The 22,321-nt window shown below is 41.1% G+C and overlaps 1 protein-coding gene across 1 annotated transcript; it reads left to right on the forward strand.

Annotated features, from left to right (window-relative positions):
* Window positions 1-11,597: 11,597 nt before the first annotated feature.
* On the forward strand, window positions 11,598-15,489 carry LOC125257511. The gene is made up of 2 exons (XM_048173883.1): window positions 11,598-15,198; window positions 15,310-15,489. Exon 1 carries the CDS (start codon window positions 11,617-11,619, stop codon window positions 14,575-14,577), a length of 2,961 nt encoding a protein of 986 aa, XP_048029840.1. The 5' UTR covers window positions 11,598-11,616; the 3' UTR covers window positions 14,578-15,198; window positions 15,310-15,489.
* Window positions 15,490-22,321: the final 6,832 nt, after the last annotated feature.

Consider the following 22,321-nt stretch of genomic DNA (forward strand, 5'->3'; position numbering starts at 1 on the left):
TATTCTCAACATTTTATTTTGACTTTTTTCTTGAAATTTAACGAGTTTTTTCTCGAAATTTAACAACTTTAATCTCGAGATGTTTTTTTTATTTTTTTATTATTATTATTGCTTGGCCCTAATCCTCTTCCATAGATTTAAACATTAATTTGGTGAAATGAGAAGTTTGATTCATTTTCAGACTGTCCATTCCAATGAATCAGGTCAGTGATTCATTTGCATAATCAACTAAAAAATGCAAGGGCCTATAAATAAAAATGATTAGTCTTCATTTTCTTCATTTAGTAAAATACAGTGTGAAAAACAACCCAATCTCATGAGAAAACGTATTATTTTACATTTTGTTGAATTGGTGGTGAATTTGTACGCATAGAATTTTTAGGGAAACAAAGAAAAGAATAATTGTATGAAAACATTTGAATAACATTGTACAAAATAATAAGAATTGCAAAATGTAAACAAATTACAAATTGCAGTAGGAGTATACCCATATTATTATTAACAACATTTAACAAATTTTCACAACACATTGACCTGAGGATTTGACGATTAATGTAAGAATGTAAGAACATTTTTACCCAACATTCAGTGCGGCATTACAACACCAAAGTGTGTAGTCAGGGAAGGAGCCGAAAGGTGCCATTTGGAACAGGGCCAGCCTGTCAGACACAATCTTGCATATATCACGTATGTATAAACTGGCTTGTCTTGTCTTCTGGTCTCAGGTGCAATCACAGTTTTGTGAAAGCACATCTTCATGGGCATCATCTGTTTCAATTTTCACAATTTCATTTGACAAAAGCGAACGGGCTACCCAACTTGAGTCTACTGCCATATCTTCAAGAGTACAAACTCCACAAACAGATGTGAATTAAGTGCTATTCTCAGTTAGTTTGAAATAATATTTCTGAACATAAGTCTGAGCAAACTCAGCAAATATGTAATTTCTCATAAACTATGATTATATTGACAGTGGAGGAATATTCCTGTCAGCCACTGCTATTGTGTCAGGAGACGGCTGATGGCTGGGCTTTTTTAATTGACAGGTTGAAATCTGTGGCCCTTGTGTCCTTAATCACTCCACCGCATTAATTAGCCATTTCTCCTCTCTGCCAATTAAGCATGCACAAAAGGAAAGAATTCAAATAAATCATCCAGTTTGGGCCCCATATGTCTGCTGTATTCACAAAGCCCAAATACAGTTCTTGTTTTTGCTCTTTTCACCAATTAAGAACTGATCAAAGTATTGCTTGATTTGACAGAATCAGATCTGGCAGGGAAAAAAGCAACTCTGCTGTATAATTTATTTCCACACAATAAATAAATGTATAACAAGATTAATAAGTAAATGAGCACAACTCAGTGTGATGGTGCCTTCAAAGGAATTTAAAAAACGGGGGGAAAAATTGTGAATATTCTAGTCTAAAAAGAAAAATGTAATGCAAATGCAAAAATGCAAATTATTCCGTTTTAGCATTTGCATTTATAAATTTGTTTCTCACATTTTTGGATACTGACATGAATGACTCTTTTGACATGGTCCACATAGACAGCAACCATAAAGAAATGCTCTAAAAAACATTTAGAACAAATTGTCATTAGAAGAAAACATCTAGTTTTACTGTTTAAAGGATTAGTTGACTAAAGAATTAACATTTCCTGATAATTTACTCACCCCCATGTCATTCAAGATGTTTATAACTTTCTTTCTTCAGTCGAAAAGAAATTAAGGTTTTTGAGGAAAACATTCAGGATTTTTCTCCATATAGTGGACTTCATTGAGGTTCAACGGGTTGAAGGTCCAAATTGCAGTTTCAGTGCAGCTTCAAAGGACTCTACACAATCCCAGAAGAGTAATAAGGGTCTTATCTAGTGAAACAATCGGTCATTTTCTGGAAAAAATAAAAATGCATATTCTTTTTACCCACAAATGCTCATCTTGCACTGCTCTGCGATGTGCCACTCATTACGTAATCATGTTGGAAAGGTCATGTGTGACGTAGGCAGAAGTACCGATCCAGTGTCTACAAAGCAAACGTGCAAAGATATTGAAGTTGGAGGAGAAAATGAGAGGTTTTAGCCCTACCGTGGTACTTCCGCCTACGTCACGCGTGACCTTTCCAATGTGATTACTTGATGTGTGGCGCATCGCAGAGCTAGAGCATTTGTGGATAAAAACTGTATAATTTTTTTTTTTTTTTTTTTTTTTTAGAAAAGACCAATCATTTCTCTAAACAAGACCCTTATTCCTCGGTCGTGTAGAGCCCTTTGAAGCTGTATTAAAACTGCAATTTGGACCTTCAACCCGTTGTACTCTGGTGAAGTCCACTATATGAAATCCTTCCTCAAAAACCTTAACTTCTTTTTGAATGAAGAAAGAAAGACATAAACATCTTGGATGACATATGGGTGAGTAAATCATCAGGAAATTTTAATTTGAAAGTGAACTAATCCTTTAATCTAAGAGACAGTCAATCAGATCTGCATTTTGATTTCAACTGGTGATAAATTCAGTCATCCTGACAATCATATAGTTGTTTTTACCAGAAACTAAATAACGTGTAGACAGCATGTAGACAAACACATGGTGCTCGAAGGTTAAAACATTGAAATATTGCCAACAGTGCATTCAATATCTGCCATAAAATCCTCAAGTAGCTCCCTGAAGCCTTTTGTAACGGATTCAACATGTTTCAGAATTCTCCCCTGAATCATGAACCCGCAACAACATATAAACACATTGTTAAATGTAGATGCTTGCACACGTCTGTTTCAGATCAAGGGCAGGGAAGCACACACTTAACCTCGGAATGTAGATGCGCTGCCGTCTTTTGTTTATCTGTATGCAGATGAAAGGAAAGACCTCTGGAGGACCTTTAAGATGCAATAGAGCTCCTCGAGGTTACCTTTAATCAAATGCGCCAAAGCGAAACGTCTGAAGTTCAACCTCAGCCTCATGCTCTTCTACATTCTGTATCCTTCATCTGTAAATAAGTTATTTATGGGCTACTCAGCCATTGCAAAGTAAGATTGTTATGTCTGTCAGTCAAATGATGCAACCAACAGTCTATCGCAGGCTTTTTCTTTTGCGTACTCTTTCATATGTGCCATGAATTCACAGACCTGAAATGCATTCTAGAATACAATAAAACCCCATATCATTGCAAACATGCTCACATTTATGATAAAAGATTCAATACGCCTGTCATCATCTTTCATGGAATGAAAGCAGAGGAGTTCAAATGCATTGCTAAAAATTGTCAGAAACTGTAGGGTGGAGGGTTAATTTCACACAGATCATTTCAGGGACGTTTATTTAAGCAGGACCAACAACAAAAATGGACAGCAAATTTCCAATTCTCTGAAGTACGGTTCTCTCTTGGAATTCCTGTGAGAGTGGTTTCTGATGGAACGATTTATTTAATCAAAAATGTAATAATAAAGGTCATTTTTTAATATTATGAATATTTTTTTTCCCTAGAAATAAGCATTGTACATCATTAAATATTTGCTTGGTTAAAAGAATATTTCAGGTTCTACATAAGTTAAGCTCAATCAACAGCATTTGTGAAATAATGTTGATTGCCCAAAAAAAAAAAAAAAAAAAAAATCGTCCCTTAAAATGAAAATTTGATGTTTATCTGCTTACCCCCAGGGCATCCAAGATGACCATGACTTTGTTTCTTCAGTAGAACACAAATGATGATTTTTAACTCCAACCATTGTGGTCTGTCAGTCGTATAATGCATGTCAATGGGAATTCCATCTATAAGATTAAAAAAAACATGCACAGACAAATCCAAATTAAACCCTGCGGCTCGTGACGACACATTGATGTCCTAAGACAGGAAACGATCGGTTTGTGCGAGAAACTGAACAGTATTTATATAATTTTTAAACTCTAATACACCACTATGTCCAGCTGCCTTGAACATCCGGTTGGTGAGGTCTGAATGCACTCTGATGTCGGAAGTGATCACTCGCGTGTATCCGTCAATGAATGCAAGAGATCACTTCTGGCATCAGAGTGCATTCAGACCTCACACAAACTATGTTCAAGGCAGTTGGACATAGTGTTGTATTGGAGGTAAAAAATTATATAAATACTATTTGGTTTCTCACACAAACCGATCGTTTCGTGTCTTAGGACGTCAATGTGTCGTCACGAGCAGCAGGGTTTAATTTGGATTTGTCTGTGCATGTTTTTTTGACTCTTATAGATGGAATTCCCATTGACATGCATTATACGACTGACAGACCACAACGATTGGAGTAAAAGTTAAAGTCACCTACATCTTGGATGCCCTGGGGATAAGCAGATAAACATCAAATTTTCATTTTTTGGTGAACTATCCCTTTAAAATAGATTGAATGTAACTCTACACCCTTGCTTCATTTAGTATACGCGGAACAATGAATATGCTAATAAGCCCCTCCTCCACTCACTCACACCAGCTCAGAGATCCACTCGGTCAACTTACTGAGGTAAACTCTGCACAAAGGTATCACTCTTTACAATGTCTGACACATAATGGTAAGTAATATGATTAGCCTTTTGCTTGACTACGTTATCAAACAGCTAATAATGTGTTGCTAATGTAACACAAACCATGTTCCTGTTCTTCATCTCAGAGTCAGACGGCTGTTTTCTAAAAATCAGTATCCTTAGAAATGCTTTGAACAACTCAGAATGTCAGTGGAGAAAGACATGTAGTTCATCATAACATTGTTATATACATCATACACCTGCTATAGTGCTAAATCTACCCAATTTTTTATATCAACAGAAAAATATACCGGGATAATCTGGTTTCTCTTGAGATTCCCTTGCTTCAGAGTGCTTATAAGTTAATGATATGCTAAAGCCCACCGGCATGTTGACATGATTGGTTACAAGGTAGTTTGTGATGTAAGAAACACCAGCGATTTCAAACCATGTTTTTGAGACTGTCTTAAGACAAAGGCTACATCCAAAAACTGATAAATGCTGCCTTTGGAGGACACATTCCAAGGTAGAAAGGCAATAAAGGTACATCCAAAACTCGTGTTAGTTTCTTTTCCTGTCTTATGAGATGCCTTCATCTGATCAATTTTTGAAGGCAGCATTGATGTATCGCTGCCTTTGATATTCCACAATCTTGTGCTTTCCATTCTGTGATAGTTGAGCTAAAAAGTAATGATGGCGTCTGAAAGTTGCGGTTGGTGGTCAGTTTGTGGGTAAATGTACATTTTTGACCATTGTTTTCCACTTTTGATGTCATTTCTAGCAAGAAATTGCTATTGTAGTACTTAAATGCTTAGTTATCACCAAAGCTCACTCTATTTTGTTGTAGATCATTAAACTGTTATGTTGCCTCAGAAATCTATCTGAAATCAGTTTCGTGAGGTGCCTTTGTGCGCAAATGCTGCCTGCAGAGTCATTGCCTGCAGGGCAGCGAGGCCACAAGTCAGCTGCCTAAGTTTTTGGATGCAACCAAAAACCATAGATATAGAAAGATGGTTCACTCCTATTAGTTATGAATGGGAGAAACAGCAATACACAATATGACAGAATACGTCCCACCTTCTAAGTAAAAGAGCCAATCGCAGATTGATAAAGTCAATGTGTCACTGCAGCTGCCGTTCCCATAGAAACCTGAGACTCGCGCTTAGGACTGCACATGCGCATTGGCTTATCTAGTCTAAAAAAAAAAGCTTCTTTAACACTATTTGAGCATAAAAAACAACATTTATGGGAAAGTTCATTGAAATATGTTAATTGTGAGTTTGCCAAGCAGTTTTTGAGATTTCAGGATTCCCCCATTCAAATAGACAGGACTTGGTCTTGGATCCCAGAAATAGCTGCCCAGAGGCGTTGCAAATATGGTCGCCAAGTGAGCAGACTTTCCTTGAAAGGGATTTTGCTTTAGATCACTGCATTTTCAAAGAGAAAAATACTCAGCAATGGTGTTGACTCATGAATTTGCACATGGTTAGTCTTAAAACATATTAAAAACACCACATAGACATATAAACAACATTAAAAGCTTGATTTTCGCCACAGGGGGACTTTAAAACTGGCGTATATGGACTGTAAAGCTGTTTAAATAATTTTTACAGTTTTAGGTTCTTAGGCATTGTCATGCAACAAAGCTGTAAAACTGGACTTAACTTTACACACAAAAGGTTAGTAAGTTTTTTTTTCTTTTTTTTTTTCAAAAGCTTAACTCATGTTAAAACATATTGTTCATGTATTGTGGCAATAGTATTAAAACAGTGAGCATTTTAACATTTACACATTGGCCTCATTCTCCTCTACTGTAAGTGTCTGTAACCCAGACTTTGGGGGGACATTTTTATTTATTTATTTATTTATTTTGTTGTAATCAACAATATGCCACAAATACTGTACATTGAGCTTAACTTTTACTGAACCTGGAATATTCTTGTAAAACTTAAATGAATTTGTTTTAGATCACTGGATGAACATTATGGTGTTTGAAATCCAGTTTCCTAGGAGGAACCTTCTAACAAAAATGCTTCCTGACTGGGCAGCAAGGCAGTAACTTAGCTGCTTTCAGTTTCAAACACAGCCTATATTTCTCTTTCTCTCTCTGAGTTTACAATATAGGTCCATTCATCACTAGTTTTTCTCATTTTCAAGAAGGAAAGAGGAACCACAGTCATCTGGCAGAGGCCCTAATAAGAAGCAATGGTTTCCTTTATTACTCCCATGTTAGTGGCCCAACTTTATAGCATACTGGCCCCTCCTTTGTGATGTACTGTCATACTGACTGAATCCTTCATTCTGTCCATTTATCTACATGATGGAAGACAGTTCCTTAGCACCACAACATCTGTGGAAAACAGTTACTGCACCTTAACTGAACATAGCACTTAGAAAATCTGTGATGTTTTTTAAATAGCAAAAGCTCTCTTTAAATTAAATTTAAAGGAATAGTTCTAGCAAAAATTTTACTCACTCTCACCTTGTAGATCTCAAATCATATTTATTGACATAATTTACATTGTAGAACTTTCCAGCAGGTGTCGCTATTATTTTACATATGCATATCATTATTGATAGATGTTATTATTATGTTTTGGGGTATTTGAAGAAATAAGTATGTATATTTACCATCTCATTCTAAATTTGAGGACATTTATGTTATATTTCGTATATGTTAATCTTACTAGGTTACAGGTATGTTTTATTATCTTTCCTAGTCACCAGATTATGTATATGTATATGCGTAGTTAGTCAGTGCGCAGGCGCCGCCTATGTTCATTTTCATTCTGTTGTTGATCAGGACTGGTACGCTTGCCGGTGAGTGTCTGTAAACTGGCATTGCTAGTATTCAGATTAAGAATTAATATTTTATGATTGTATAATTTCTTGTTAATTCCATTGTAGGTTTACGACCTAGCAGTCGAACTAACTGATTAGTTAAGACAAGCTAAACGTCACACATAACTAGCTTGTGGATGATTATTGTGCATTTGTACACAATAAAGGCTCGAGTTGTATCCGCCGTGCTTGTCCTGAAACCCTTCCAGTGGGGAGTTTAGTGAGCTATACCAGACAGCTTATTAAAAAACTGGACAGTCGTAAACCGCCGTCAGAGCCGTGCTAGAGAATTCACGGACACTGAGCGGAGGAGAAGCCATCGTTGATGACCGACGTCGGGATTGGAGACCCGTATTCTGAGAAAGAAGCGGCCGTTAACAACACCACTTCAACGGAGAAGCCAAAGCTAATAGCTAACGGGGCCATTAAAGTGCTGAATAACTTCTACAACCGTGAGTAAGACTGTGTGAATGTTAATAGCTGCGGGGCTAATAACGCAGCTACCGGACGTAACGGCTGAATCGAATCCTTTGAACCAGAATCTTTCTGAACGAGTCTTTTGAGTCGATTCTTCTGAACGATTCTTTTTGCCAAAAAAGTGATTTTAGTGATTCTGATCACTGAAAAGAGGAAAAAGAGACAGAAATGGCAGATGAAAAACCAGATTTAGAGAGTTTAAAGCGGAAATGCTCAAATGTTCAACGAGTCTTTACAACAAGAATAAACCGCCTTGAAGTTAGTGCTGGCCGTTTACGTGAAGTTGAGTTGTCAGAAGAGTTAGCGAGATTAAAGGATGATTATGACAAACTCCTTGATGTCAGTAATGAGTATGTTGACGCTTTGAGCCAGTTAGACCCTACAGGATGATGACAGTGAGTCACGGGACGCTCTGACGAGGAGGGATGCCAGTGAGCAAAAATTCCTTGAAACTGAGAGCAAGATCATGGAAATGCTGTGGTCTAAGTATGCAGAGCCAGACATAGACACTCTTGTAACACAGTTCAAGTCTGCTTTTGATCGAGCTGAGGCACTCGGCACAAGTAAAGTGCCATGGACGCAGCAAAGGGTCGAAAGTGGTAAATTGGATAGGAAACTCCATGAACTCAAGGAGGCTGTTTACAATTGGAGAGATTATCGGCCATATGGAAGAGACAAATGGATGCTCTTTTTATCATTGAGAGAGGATAAAGAGCAACTGATGGATGAGTGGACATACAGACAAGAGAATGAGGTTATGAATAGGAACAGTACAGAACTAAAAGGCGATGAGGAGGCAGAGGATGAAGATGAGAGAGGCGATGACGCGGTCGGGGGGCATGTCATAACAGATACCGACAGCCTTACAGCTGCAAATAGCATCACCTTTACCCAACCAGTAACCCTTGCTATTACTACTCCACCTGTTAACAGTCAGCCTGCTGTTGTCAATCCGCCCTTTGAGGGGCAGGGAACTGTATATGTTACAAGCTGTCCTTCATTCAAGTACACAGACAGAGCAAGCATCTCTACCTCTGCTGCTCAAGGTTCTTCAGTCACTAGTCAACCTCAGAGCAGGTATGTTGCAGCTACCACACACAATACCCCCCAACAAACATTACAGCCCATTCTACAGTCAAGAAGGTCTGATAGTGGACTTGGTGTCAGTTTTGCCTTACCTCCAACTCTTGCCAGCACGCCACAACTATTAAGCAATCGTGCTGCTCCGCCTGTCGATATCAGCATGGGACAAAGTAGTAGCATGCCATATAGTAGCCCTGGTTCGTACGCCGGTGGGGATAACAGCTATCAGTGGGCCCGACCAAAAATAAGGCTCACACCCATAAGCTTACCTAAATTCTCCGGGGACAGGAGGGATTATTGGCATTGGAAGGCTGAATGGGAGAGTATCCAGGCGCAAGCGGAGCCTACGGGGTCAAGGGAATGCAAGAAACTTCACTTACTAGACAGTATAAGTGAGTCTGTGAAAAGTGAACTTAGGCTGTTGCGCTGCAAAGATGCAAACGATATCTTCAGGGAATTGGAGAACCGTTATGGTGACAAAGCACAAACGGCCGAAGAGATCGTGTTGGAGCTTCAATCACGACCTGCTGTAAAAAACCATCAGCCACGAGAGACATTAGAGTTGATTCTAGCAGTGGAGAGGGCAGTATTGGACCTCACAGACCTGGGGTGTGAAGACGCTGTACGGAATCAGCTGGTGATTCGGTCTTTGGAGAGTAAACTCCCTGAAGTTATGAAGAGAGAATGGCTCATGTGTGTGAGAAACCCTGTGAATGACGTCCATCCTGGAAACCGTTTCGACAGGCTCTTGACGTTCCTGGAAGACCAAAAGTCGTTGCTTGTGAGGTTGGAGCAGTTGCTACCCAGCAAACCATGGCCTGCTAATGCTCCTGGGAGATCAAGCCACTGGGAGAAACCAGGTGGAAGATGGAGAGAGAAGAAGTCGTTCACTAAGACTTCAGCAAGTGAAGTCAAAAGGGACTCCAAGCAGTTACCATGTGCCGTGTGTGGTGATGGAGATCACGGTGGTAAACTGTTTCGTTGTAAAACTTTCAGAAAAGCCAATCTGTCAGAGAAGAAAGCTCAACTGAAAAAGGTGAAAGCATGTACAAAGTGCTTGGATGTTCACGGAGTCGAGAGTGACTGCACTCCAAAGTTTCTCTGTCGTAAAGAAGAGTGTAAGAAAGGCGACACTCCAGCGGACCACCACTATTTCCTTTGCCCTAAAGCTTCAACAAAGAAGGATGCTGCTAAGAGGGAAAATAAAGCAGAGGAAAAGCAGGGAACTCGAGGTCCGACAGAGGAGCAAGAAGCTGTGTTCGCCAAGTTAGGACTGACTCCCCACCAGTTGGAGGCTGTCCGCAGAGCCTGCACTAACAAGGCAACGTCGACAGTGTGTTCTGGCAAGAGTCTGATAGAACAGAGTGGCTTGAAAGAACATCCAGTCCTCATGATGCTGGTACCGGTCACGACAAAGAGAGGAGACAGCCTTGGAGCTTTGGTTGATCTCGCATCTGACACAAATTACATTACACACCAAGCTGCGGAAAGGCTCGGACTGACTGGTGAACCGATCTCCCTTGTCGTGTATGGTGTTGGTACGATGAAGGTGAAAGTTGATACGAAAAGGTATCTTGTGAAAATAAAAGTGTGGACCTCCCGAGGAACCTTGAAACTCCACGAGATGATTTGCTATGGGATGGAAGACATCGCCAAAGTGGATCGAGTGGTGAAATCGGAGCGGCTAGAGCAGTTTTTCCCTGAAGTGGAGCCGGGAGAACTGGCCCGCCCGAAGAAGATCGATCTATTAATCAGCACTCGTGAAGGCCGATTAGCTCCGCAAAGACTGCAAAGAGTCGGCGATCTGGTGTTGTGGGATGGTCCTCTGGGCAAGATCGTGAGTGGTGTGCATCCAGACCTCTTCGAAGAAGTGGAGGTGGCTGCATGGCGGTCGAAGACGCACTTTGCTCATTCAATGAGAATGTTAGCTGTCAAAGTTGAAGAACACTTCGTGGGAAGGCCAGGAGGCCATTTTGAGCAAGAAAACAGAGTAGAAGTTCGAACGACAGCAGCATGCAATAAAGAGGTTCTTGAGTGGCTAAAGTGGGATAGCATTGGTGCTGCCTGTGACCCTATCTGTGGAGGATGTCGCTGTGGAAAGTGCTCGCCGGGAGGAAAGGAGATGTCCCTGGCTGATGAAAAAGAGCTGGAGATAATAAAGGCAGGTCTAACCTTCAGAGAGAGAGACACTCACAGTGACCAGCCCCACTGGGATGCTAAGTACCCCTGGAAGGAAAACCCAGTCTCTCTTCCTAACAACCGAAAGGCTGTGGAAGCAACGTTTCTGAGGACTGAGAAGCGGCTCACGAGAGACCCTCTGTGGAAAGAGGCTTACATGAGGCAAGTCCATGAGATGGTAGAGAGGGGAGCTGCTGTTAAGCTCACAAAGGATGTTATGGACAGCTGGAAAGGTGCTGTGTGGTGGGTGAGTCACCTAACCGCCCCAAATCCCCATTCAGTGACTACGCCAGTACGACTCGTCTGGAACAGCAGCCAGGAGTTCGGAGGGGTTAGCATGAACAGCATTCTGCTCAAAGGCCCAGACGTCTTAAATCCCATCAGAGCGGTGCTCCTCAGATTCCGGGAAGGAGAACATGCGGCCATCGGAGACATCACCAAGATGTATAATTCGATCTGGCTGGAGGAACAAGAAGTCCATGTGCATCGATTTCTATGGAGAGACTCACCGGAAGGATGAGATTGAGGATTATGCTGTCGTGCGGGTGAACATGGGGGATAAACCTGCGGGGTGTATTGCGCAGGTTGCCATGCGAGAGACCGCGAAGTTACCCCAGTTCTCTGATATGAAGGAGGAAAGAAGGGTCATCGAGGAAGACTCCTATGTCGATGATCTCCTCACGTCCCACAATGACCCAAACCGTCTAGACAAGATTCAAGAGGGAGTGGAGAAGATACTGATAGCAGGAGGCTTCTACCTCAAGCCGTGGATCCGGTCTGGTCAAAGTGGGAGGAGAGTCGGGACAGAGTCCATGCCAGTGACTCTGACGTTGCCCAACCAGTTAAGGGAGGAAGATAACAAAGCCCTGGGGGTTGGTTACCTCGTGCAAGAGGACAAACTCTTTGTGATGGTCTCTATCAACTTCTCCAGTAGGAAGAAGAAGATGAGAACTGAGATTGACCTCACTGAAGAAGAAGTGGAAGTAAAAACACCAAACCCACTTACTCGTCGTGTTTTACTAAGCCAAATAGCTGGTCTGTATGACCCGATCGGTTTGGTAACTCCTGTGAAACAGAAAGGAGTAATCCTTGTGAGAAGAGCCTTCCAGGAAGCTGGCAAGCTTACTAAAGATACCTGGGATGAACCTCTCTCTGACGACCTCAGAAGAAAGGCAATTGAGCTGTTCAAGGAGTACGCTCGTCTGAGTAGCATCAAGTTCTACAGAAGCCTCACACCTTCTGGCTGGAAGGGTAGACCCTGGGGAATCACGTTTTCTGACGGGAGCTGTGAGTCCTATGGTGCAGTACTGTACTTGCGATGGGAGACGTCAGATGGTGTGGTCACTCGGCTGGTAGAGTCAAAGGCCAAGTTAACTCCTCTCAACCAGAAAGGTGATGCCGTCAAGGCTGAGGTGTGTGGAGCTGTCTTTGCCACACGTCTGAAAGGATACGTGTTGAAGCATGGACGATTGGACGTGGAGAAGTGGTATCATTTCATTGACAGTCAGACGGTGCTTGGGGCCATCCAGAGAGAGAGCTACGGGTTCCAGACATTTTTTGCGAACCGAATCGGGGAGATTCAGAAGGCTGGAGCTGTAACTGACTGGTGGTGGATACCAGGCGAGGTCAACATCGCTGATCTAGTCACGAGAGGGTGCTCTCCTGAACTGCTGGGTGAGAATTCTGTGTGGCAGAAGGGTCCCGAGTTTCTGTCTAGTCCAGTAGAAGATTGGCCCATAAAGTCCGCCTCAGAAGTGGCAGCTGATGCTAGAGAGGTAGTGAGTGGGCTCCAGAAGAAGGCCTTCTCAGTGGTCCTTACCAGAATTCAAGCAAAGAAATTGTTAAATCCTGGCAGTCCTGGTGGTGAAGATCCAATAGTCACAGATGGAGTAAGCGGGGCTCCAGTGTCCTCCGAAAATGGGATGGAATTGACCTTAACTGAGACTAAGGAGAAGGAGACTCTGTGGGGAGCCGCGCTCATAGACCAAGTGGATCCAACAAGGTGCAGTTCTCTTACTAGACTTTGTGGAGTAGTTGGTTATGTCCGCAGAGCTGTAAAGAAGTGGTTGGCCCATGTAGGCAGGGCCTCCAAGCCAGCAAAGTGGGAGGCAGTATTGACAGTAAAGGAACGCAAAGCTGCATTCGAAGACCTGTGCTTAGCCGCCCAAAATGGAGTTACGTTTCCTGTGACGACGCTAGACAGACTCGTTGTCAGTAGGGATGAGGCTTCAGGGCTACTGAGATGTCATGGTAGAGTCCAGGCTTTGACCCAAGGAGAGATTGGTGTACCCTTGGTTCCCTACAAGGCGTGGATCAGCACTCTTCTCGTGAGAGAGGCCCATGAAACTAATCACGAAGGGGTTGCTGGCACACTCCTCCGTGTGAGGTCTAAAGCATGGGTGGTGATGGGTTCAAGGATTGCCAGAAATGTTGTTGATTCTTGTATGCATTGTCGGAAGATCAAAGCAAGAATGTGCAAACAGGTGATGAGTGAACTTCCCCTTGAACGAACTAAACCAGCCGCACCATTTGAGTTTACGACGTTAGACCTTTTCGGTCCTTATGTTGTTAAAGATACTGTAAGACGAAGAGCGGAGATGAAAGTCTGGGGCGTGGTATTCAGCTGTATGGCTTCGAGAGCAGTACATGCTGACATTGTGGAAGATCTGTCGACGGAAGGATTCCTGAAAGCATACCAGCGCTTCACAGCTCTTAGGGGTCACCCAAGAAAGCTCTGGTCGGACCAAGGGACCAACTTTGTGGGTGCCAGACCTGTGTTACAGGAGCTTTATGAGTTCCTAAGTAACATCGACAAGGATCAGATCCAGAAGAAGGCAGTAGTTGGAGGAACCGACTGGACGTGGGTGTTTCACCCGGCTGACTCTCCTCATCGAAATGGAGCAGCCGAGGCAGCAGTTGGTGTACTTAAGAGAGCTTTAAGTAGTGTTGGCAAGGAATGTAATCTGACAGCACTGGAATTCCAGACCCTTCTGTACCTGGCTGCTAATCTGTCAAATGAGAGACCTATCGGTGCCAGAGCTCAGGTACAAGATGAGACCGTGGAAGTAATCACTCCCAACTCGCTTCTGCTCGGTCGCGCAGGACCCAATGGGGACTCCCGAGGTTTTGAGTATCCAACTTACCCTGTCGTGCGTCTAAGAACAATCCAGATTGAGGTTGATAAATTCTGGAAGCGATGGAGCCAGCTGGCAGGTCCAAACCTCTATATCCGCCAGAAGTGGCACGCGCCTGCTAGAAATGTTGCAGTGGGTGATCTGGTATGGTTAGCTGATCAGAACGCACTGAGGGGTCAGTTCAGGCTGGGTCGAGTTGTGGAGGTGTGTCCTGATGCGAGGGGTGTAGTACGAGATGTGAGAGTGGCAACATGTCGAAGTTGTCCAGTTTCCGGCGGACAGTTCAAGAGAAACCGAGGTGAGGAGAACTATCCCTCCACCATCCTCCACAGGGATGTTAGGAGGTTGGTGGTTCTGCTTCCAGTGGAGGAGCAGTAAAGGATCCCCACCATGGTGTGTTTCGGTGAAGGATCCCCACCATGGTGTGTTTCGGTGAAGGATCGAAACTTTCCCCGCTACCATCTTCCCCGAGGCTGGTAGTGTGTTTCGGTAAAGGAGGTCGTAATATTATCAAGGACAATGTGTGTTGTTTTGGACATTAAAACTACCATGAAGATAGTTATTCATGTTGTAACATGATACGTTCATATTCAAGTATGCAATGTTATTTGCATGGATAGAGATAATTTCATATCTAGAAGTGAATTGTTTGGTTGTGGTGGCCTACTTGGATTCTAGAATCAGTAGACCAAGTGGGAGGTGTAGAACTTTCCAGCAGGTGTCGCTATTATTTTACATATGCATATCATTATTGATAGATGTTATTATTATGTTTTGGGGTATTTGAAGAAATAAGTATGTATATTTACCATCTCATTCTAAATTTGAGGACATTTATGTTATATTTCGTATATGTTAATCTTACTAGGTTACAGGTATGTTTTATTATCTTTCCTAGTCACCAGATTATGTATATGTATATGCGTAGTTAGTCAGTGCGCAGGCGCCGCCTATGTTCATTTTCATTCTGTTGTTGGATCAGGACTGGTACGCTTGCCGGTGAGTGTCTGTAAACTGGCATTGCTAGTAATTCAGATTAAGAATTAATATTTTATGATTGTATAATTTCATTAGTTAATTCTGATGTTTGTTTTTTGTGTTTCATTGTAGGTTTACGACCTAGCAGTCGAACTAACTGATTAGTTAAGACAAGCTAAACGTCACACATAACTAGCTTGTGGATGATTATTGTGCATTTGTACACAATAAAGGCTCGAGTTGTATCCGCCGTGCTTGTCCTGAAACCCTTCCAGTGGGGAGTTTAGTGAGCTATACCAGACAGCTTATTAAAAAACTGGACATACATCATCCTGTTTCTTTGATGCTGCCGCATATTCTCTCGCTAATCCTCTTCCTCTGTCTTTCAGATGCCTGCAATCCACATGTCCTTCTCAGGTCAGACACTGCAAATCATCAAGGGATGAACTGGATAAAGTGCATGATGCTGAGGGAGTTTAACAGGAGAAATGCATCTGCTCCATTATTGATCTCCTTTGTGTCGTGCAGCTCTGCCCTCGGTCAGACAAGCGGAGCTCCATCAGGGCAAGAGGAGAGACCATAAGGCCACATGGCAGAGACGGGGAGTTGCTCTGTCATGATGCGCTTCTTACACACATGCACATGCACACACAGGGGAATGAGAACAAGTGCAATAAAAGGTCTGCTGAACATATTGCATTTGGGACCAGATTTGAGCGCTCTGTGGCAGGTTGTTCGTGGACAATTCCTGACCTTAAGTTGTGATCAGATTGTCTTGCACTTACAGGCAGGTAACAGTGAAGTTTTTAGAGAGAAAAGTTGGTGCCCAATATTTTTTTATCAGTGGAAGAAATTATTCTATTAATATCTTACAATGAGATCATAGGCATTTGCATTGACACTGAAACATGTAAGGAATAATTGATGACAGGCCATTGAATTATTAGAAAATAATGCACACCTGAGGTGGTAATGGGGCCACGATGTGCATTATTTTGTAATAATTCAACGGTCCGGAGTCAATTATTCCGCTTATACTACGGTTACCACACCTCAAGATCGATGTTGTATATCAAGACATTTATTAGATTTTTGTCCTTAAAACACTCTTGTATGTGGGACCAATTTCTTACGCCACTCATCTCAAGCCTCCATTGCTAATTCCAAAATGTAATTTCAGAACTATAACGGAGGCTTGAGCCTTTGATAGCAGACTAATCCAATTATTAAAGCAGTTGAAAGAGAGAGAAAAAGAGAGAATAATTATGTGAAATAGCCTATCTGAGTCTGTAGGTCTCTCACGGCAGCAGCGTCTCTACTAATAGCGAAACTGTAAGTTTATCTACCTCAAGAACCGTTATTACACAGTTATTACCTCACTGGTGAGAAATGTCATGTATCTTTTAAATTGCTAAACTGTTTTATTGATTAATTGCATCAGAGCAGCGTGGACAACATACCTATTGAGATAACTGAAATCATTTGGCGAAGTGATATGGAACTGCAAGAACCTGCTAGAACTACTTTAGCCGTGCGTTTCCCTGAAAAAAAATGCACACCTTAGAATGTTCGTCAACCAATCAGATTCGAGCATTCAACATATAAACATTATTAATGTATTGACAGCATGTATGTAAACCAGAAGCATTTTACATATTAACAACTATAGAGACATACAAGAATTATCACACAATTTTAGGTTCATATTGAATTTGTGGAATTAATAGGTTGATTATTAATAGTATTTAATCAATTGAGATTAATTGAATATGTTGGATGAAATCATATTTATCAAATTGTACCTAATTTGTCATTATAATGATTTATTTTTTGTGTGATTTCTGTACTACGCAACTCATTTTGAAATATATATATATTTAAGATTTATGTAATTGAAGAGTATATCACATTTCCACTGATTCAAGATAATAATGATGCATATTTGTCAGTCATACATGATGAAACATTCAAAAAAATTTTATTATCAACTATTTGCATCTTTTTGACTGTAAATAGTCATATTTTCAAATTGCTTGAAATCACCATAAATCTGTTCATTGTGAAAACAATTGTATTTATTCAGTTAAAGAGTATGAACATGCTGGCGCCGATAGCCTAGTGGTTAGTGCACTGACATATGGCGCAAATGCGTTCACGGCAACCCAAGTATGATTCCCGTCTCGAGGTACTTTGCCGATTCTGCCCAATGCTTTCCTGTCTGCTCTCTACCATCCTCTCCAAAAAGGCACAAAAAGCCGATAAATATAACTTAGCAACTAGCGATCCTGAATAAAAAGAAAAGCACACAACATGAATTATCATTACTGGTTTATAATAATAATAAGCTCTAAGCTGTTTTATGCTTGTTACACGGAAAGACCAGCATAGTTATATTGGTCGCCAGCAGAAAATCCTGCATGGTGAAGATTTTAGCACTAATTTTTTTTACCCATTTTGGGTAAAAAAAACAAACAAACAAAAAAAAATATTGAAGTAAACATGAGAATCTATTAATATTTCTCCACGCTTTTGAACTAAAAGCCCAGAGGGCTGTTGTTTAGTCAAGCACTTTCATGACATATACAAGTTTTTGTGCATGAGGCTCATATATCCAATTAAAGGTTTTATTTTTATTACTCCTGGCACAAATTAAGAAATTACTGTCACTATAATATTTTTAGAGTAAAACTAAGGTCAAAAATAGAAGCTTAGACCTTTTAAATGATGTATAGTTTGTCAAGTTAATTTACATTGAAACAAACAGTAACTTTATATTAATGTAAACAAAGAACGCGTCCTCCCGTAGGTAACGGGTTAAGAAGCCTGGTAGAGAATACAACATATGATGGTGACCAGGGATGCCGTTACATGCTCAAATCCCTGTCTGGCTATCAAACACAAGCGCACATAGCCGCAGGTGTGCTTCTCTAACAGTCCTACCCTTACATCTCTATGGTGCTGTGATGATGGGTAACAAGCATTGTATAGCTGTCGGTGGCATAGGCCATGTCCTTTTCTCTCTGCCTCTAACGGGCCACAGGCGCTCAGGGCGACACAGGGTATCTCCGCCCGGCCATCTGCTGCAGCTGTCAATCATCTCAGACAAAACCTCCTCAGCAGGAACCTCAACCAGCCACAGTGCAGCCTCGTGCTAGTTAGCATGCTAATTACTGAAGTCTATGAAGGTTTTCCTACCTCATTATGAAAATGTATCATTTTTCTTGTATAGTAACCATAGTTTAAATCTGGTATTTGTATAACTACCATAGTAACTAAGGGTAAATTAATGGATGGTTCCATATTATAATGGTTATATAGATTAATGTCACTATGGTTTCTATACAAAAACCCTGTATGCTCTGGATCATTGCAAACATTCTATGTTAAGCATTCAGTGGGTGTACCAACAATAGATACACATAAAATGAGTGCATGGCAAAAATGTCCATGGTGGTTTAGGCTAGTTTATACGGAGCCCCGCACATGACATGCAAAAAAAAATTAAATCATGCGCACGATTTACTAAATCATTCCCTTGATTTACTAAATTGTGCGCATGATTTATAAATCGAGGGAATGAAATAGTAAACCGCGCGCACGATTTAGCCTACTGTTTTTTTCCTGCATGTAATGTCGAGGGCTCCATAAGTTTATGCTGATTAGTGATGATTTTGTTCTGGTCTGCCAAATTAATCAGTTAGTGAAGCTGGTCAACCACCATGGTCTTTAAAGCCAAGAAAGTATTGCTGGTTAAGCTAGTCTTTTCAGCAGGATTCAAATATATTCTGAATCCTAAATATTGCAAAAACCTTTATCATCTGACATATAATGTCTTTGGAGAATGAGCACTTCTTCCAAAGATCAACAAATCAGCTGGACCAGGGGTTTTCACAACACACACACATATATATATATATATATATATATATATATATATATATATATATATATATATATATATATATAAAATATATACAACATTTATGGGATGAGAGCATTTAAAAGAATCATGCAAGGTGATTTACTAAGGTTTACGCTACAGTTCGTAATTTTGCTTCTTTGTTGCCATCTCTGTTTAAAACATGCAATTGCAATCGGCACGGCTCCTCAGCGTGGATGAATCTAATGTTTGCTGTCAGTCACCACAGCGATGTGGATACTGTACTTCGTAATCATATCTTCTATGTCTTGGAAGTATGACCAAAATAAGAATTTTCACCAGAAAATCTCAACTGAACAAGTAACATGTCTGTCACTTTTGTTCTGACCAACTGAGGAAAAAAACCATTACAGTAAATTGCGCTGGCAATGGTGATTAAATCTAATGATCACTTAGCTTGGATCATGTCAAACCGTGCAAATTATTATTATTGTTATACTTTGTATAACTACGAGTGAATCTCCAGTTGTCACTGATCATTGTCATTTGGACCTTTCTGGATTACAATCGGCCATCAAAATGATAAGTTTAATTATACCAGCTGCTGTGATAAAAGGCTATAAATGATTCTCCACCTGCAGCATCCTCACATGCCATATAGCCTACTAGCTAGGACTCGCTCTTTATGTAAACAGACGTGACATAATGATGCAATGATGAACGGCGGCATACTCGAATTTCCCATGGAAACCTACCAGTGCCACCCGAATTAGAAAACATTATTACAAGCTTACTGCTGTGAATCGGGCTAAGGTAAGGAGATAGTTTTGAACCTTGGCTGGTTATGTACTTGCTCAAAAATGGATTTTGGATCATTTTTAACCAAAAAAAGTTTAAACCAATTTGCGCTGCTCTTGGTAGATTGTGTTGACATTTTATAAATGATTTGGCTGCGTCTGTGTTCTTTAATTTGCGCGTCGTAAGTAGATCATGCACAGAACTTTCCACTCCCATTGGAGCTTTTTTGGAATTGCACTCTTACCCTAATTTGCCCTGTTTAGTAAGTCTGGCCCTATATATATTTAACATAAATACATATTTATTTTTTAAACAACATGCTCTTATGAAGTAAGTGGGTCCTTGGTCAGCTCATCATCATATTTGGGGTTCTTTGGTATCAAACAATCAACTAGACAACTTAGTGATGTACACACAGCACCCCATATTGACAGAAAAACACAGAATTGTTGACATTTTTGCAGATTTATTAACACTCATATATTTAACTCAGGTGCTGTCCATTTCTTCTGATCATCCTTGAGATGGTTCTACACCTTCATTTGAGTCCAGCTGTGTTTGATTATACTGATTGGACTTGATTAGGAAAGCCACACACCTGTCTATATAAGACCTTACAGCTCACAGTGCATGTCAGAGCAAATGAGAATCATGAGGTCAAAGGAACTGCCTGAAGAGCTCAGAGACAGAATTGTGGCAAGGCACAGATCTGGCCAAGGTTACAAAAAAATTTCTGCTGCACTTAAGGTTCTTAAGAGCACAGTGGCCTCCATAATCCTTAAATGGAAGACGTTTGGGACGACCAGAACCCTTCCTAGAGCTGGCTGTCCGGCCAAACTGAGCTATCAGGGAAGAAGAGCCTTGGTGAGAGAGGTAAAGAAGACCCCAAAGATCACTGTGGCTGAGCTCCAGAGATGCAGTCGGGAGATGGGAGAAAGTTGTAAAAAGTCAACCATCACTGCAGCCCTCCACCAGTCGGGGCTTTATGGCAGAGTGGCCCGACGGATGCCTCTCCTCAGTGCAAGACACATGAAAGCCCGCATGGAGTTTGTAAGATGGTGAGAAATAAGATTCTCTGGTCCGATGAGACCAAGATAGAACTTTTTGGCCTTAATTCTAAGCGGTATGTGTGGAGAAAACCAGGCACTGCTTCATCACCTGTCCAATACAGTCCCAACAGTGAAGCATGGTGGTGGCAGCATCATGCTGTGGGGGTGTTTTTCAGCTGCAGAGACAGGACAACTGGTTGCAATCGAGGGAAAGATGAATGCGGTCAAGTACAGGGATATCCTGGACGAAAACCTGCTCCAGAGTGCTCAGGACCTCAGACTTAGGCCGAAGGTTTACCTTCCAACAAGACAATGACCCTAAGCACACAGCTAAAATAACGAAGGAGTGGCTTCACAACAACTCCGTGACTGTTCTTGAATGGCCCAGCCAGAGCCCTGACTTAAACCCAATTGAGCATCTCTGGATAGACCTAAAAATGGCTGTCCACCAACGTTTACCATCCAACCTGACAGAACTGGAGAGGATCTGCAAGGAGGATTGACAGAAGATCCCCAAATCCAGGTGTGAAAAACTTGTTGCATCTTTCCCAAAAAGACTCATGGCTGTATTAGATCAAAAGGGTGCTTCTACTAAATACTGAGCAAAGGGTCTGAATGCTTAGGACCATGTGATATTTCAGTTTTTCCTTTTTAATAAATCTGCAAAAATGTCAACAATTCTGTGTTTTTCTGTCAATATGGGGTGCTGTGTGTACATTAACGAGGAAAAAAATGAACTTAAATGATTTTAGCAAATGGCTGCAATATAACAAAGAGTGAAAAATTTAAGGGGGTCTGAACACTTTCCGTACCCACTGTATATGGTATATAAGTTTGGTCTATTGAAGACGTTTTCCCTCTTATCTTCATCGGTGAAGACACTTTACTGTAGCTCCAGTAGTTCTGTAAATGGTTAGCAGCTTGAGAGGAATAAACATATGTGGTATCAATTCACTCATGGGTAGATGAGGGTCTGCCACAGAGTATGATTAATTCTGGAGCTGTCAGTCAGTGCTGATTGGACTGATGACATTTTCGCTATATATTAGGGTGTTTGCTGTCAATCTGATGAAGCCCATCAATATTGTTAGCCTCTCCGTATGAACAGACAGCGTCTTACCAGGCTATTTGTTTTGCTGCTCATTTCATTAAAACAGAATACAGGTTTCGTATGTTTGTTCCATTTTTTAGACCTTTTATGACATTTTCTTTGACATTAGCAATAAATCAGGAAAGCATGAAGCTTTTGTCTCTGCACTAGTGCTATTGATCATGAGTTCACTGAGTTCTCATGAAACTCGTGTTCCTTTGATTCCAAGAAAACATCCTGAAGTGACTCAACATTGTTACTCAGTTTTCATAGGTAAAGTGTCTCTCAGTGCTTGAAAAAGGGATGTCACAACCAGAAGCTCTTTAT

Source organism: Megalobrama amblycephala, linkage group LG22, assembly GCF_018812025.1.
Source record: "Megalobrama amblycephala isolate DHTTF-2021 linkage group LG22, ASM1881202v1, whole genome shotgun sequence".
Taxonomy (NCBI): Eukaryota; Metazoa; Chordata; class Actinopteri; order Cypriniformes; family Xenocyprididae; genus Megalobrama; species Megalobrama amblycephala.

What these genes read in the sequence shown, in the direction of transcription:
- LOC125257511 (XM_048173883.1), top strand. Translation starts at nt 11,617, where the DNA reads ATGGGGGATAAACCTGCGGGGTGTATTGCGCAGGTTGCCATGCGAGAG.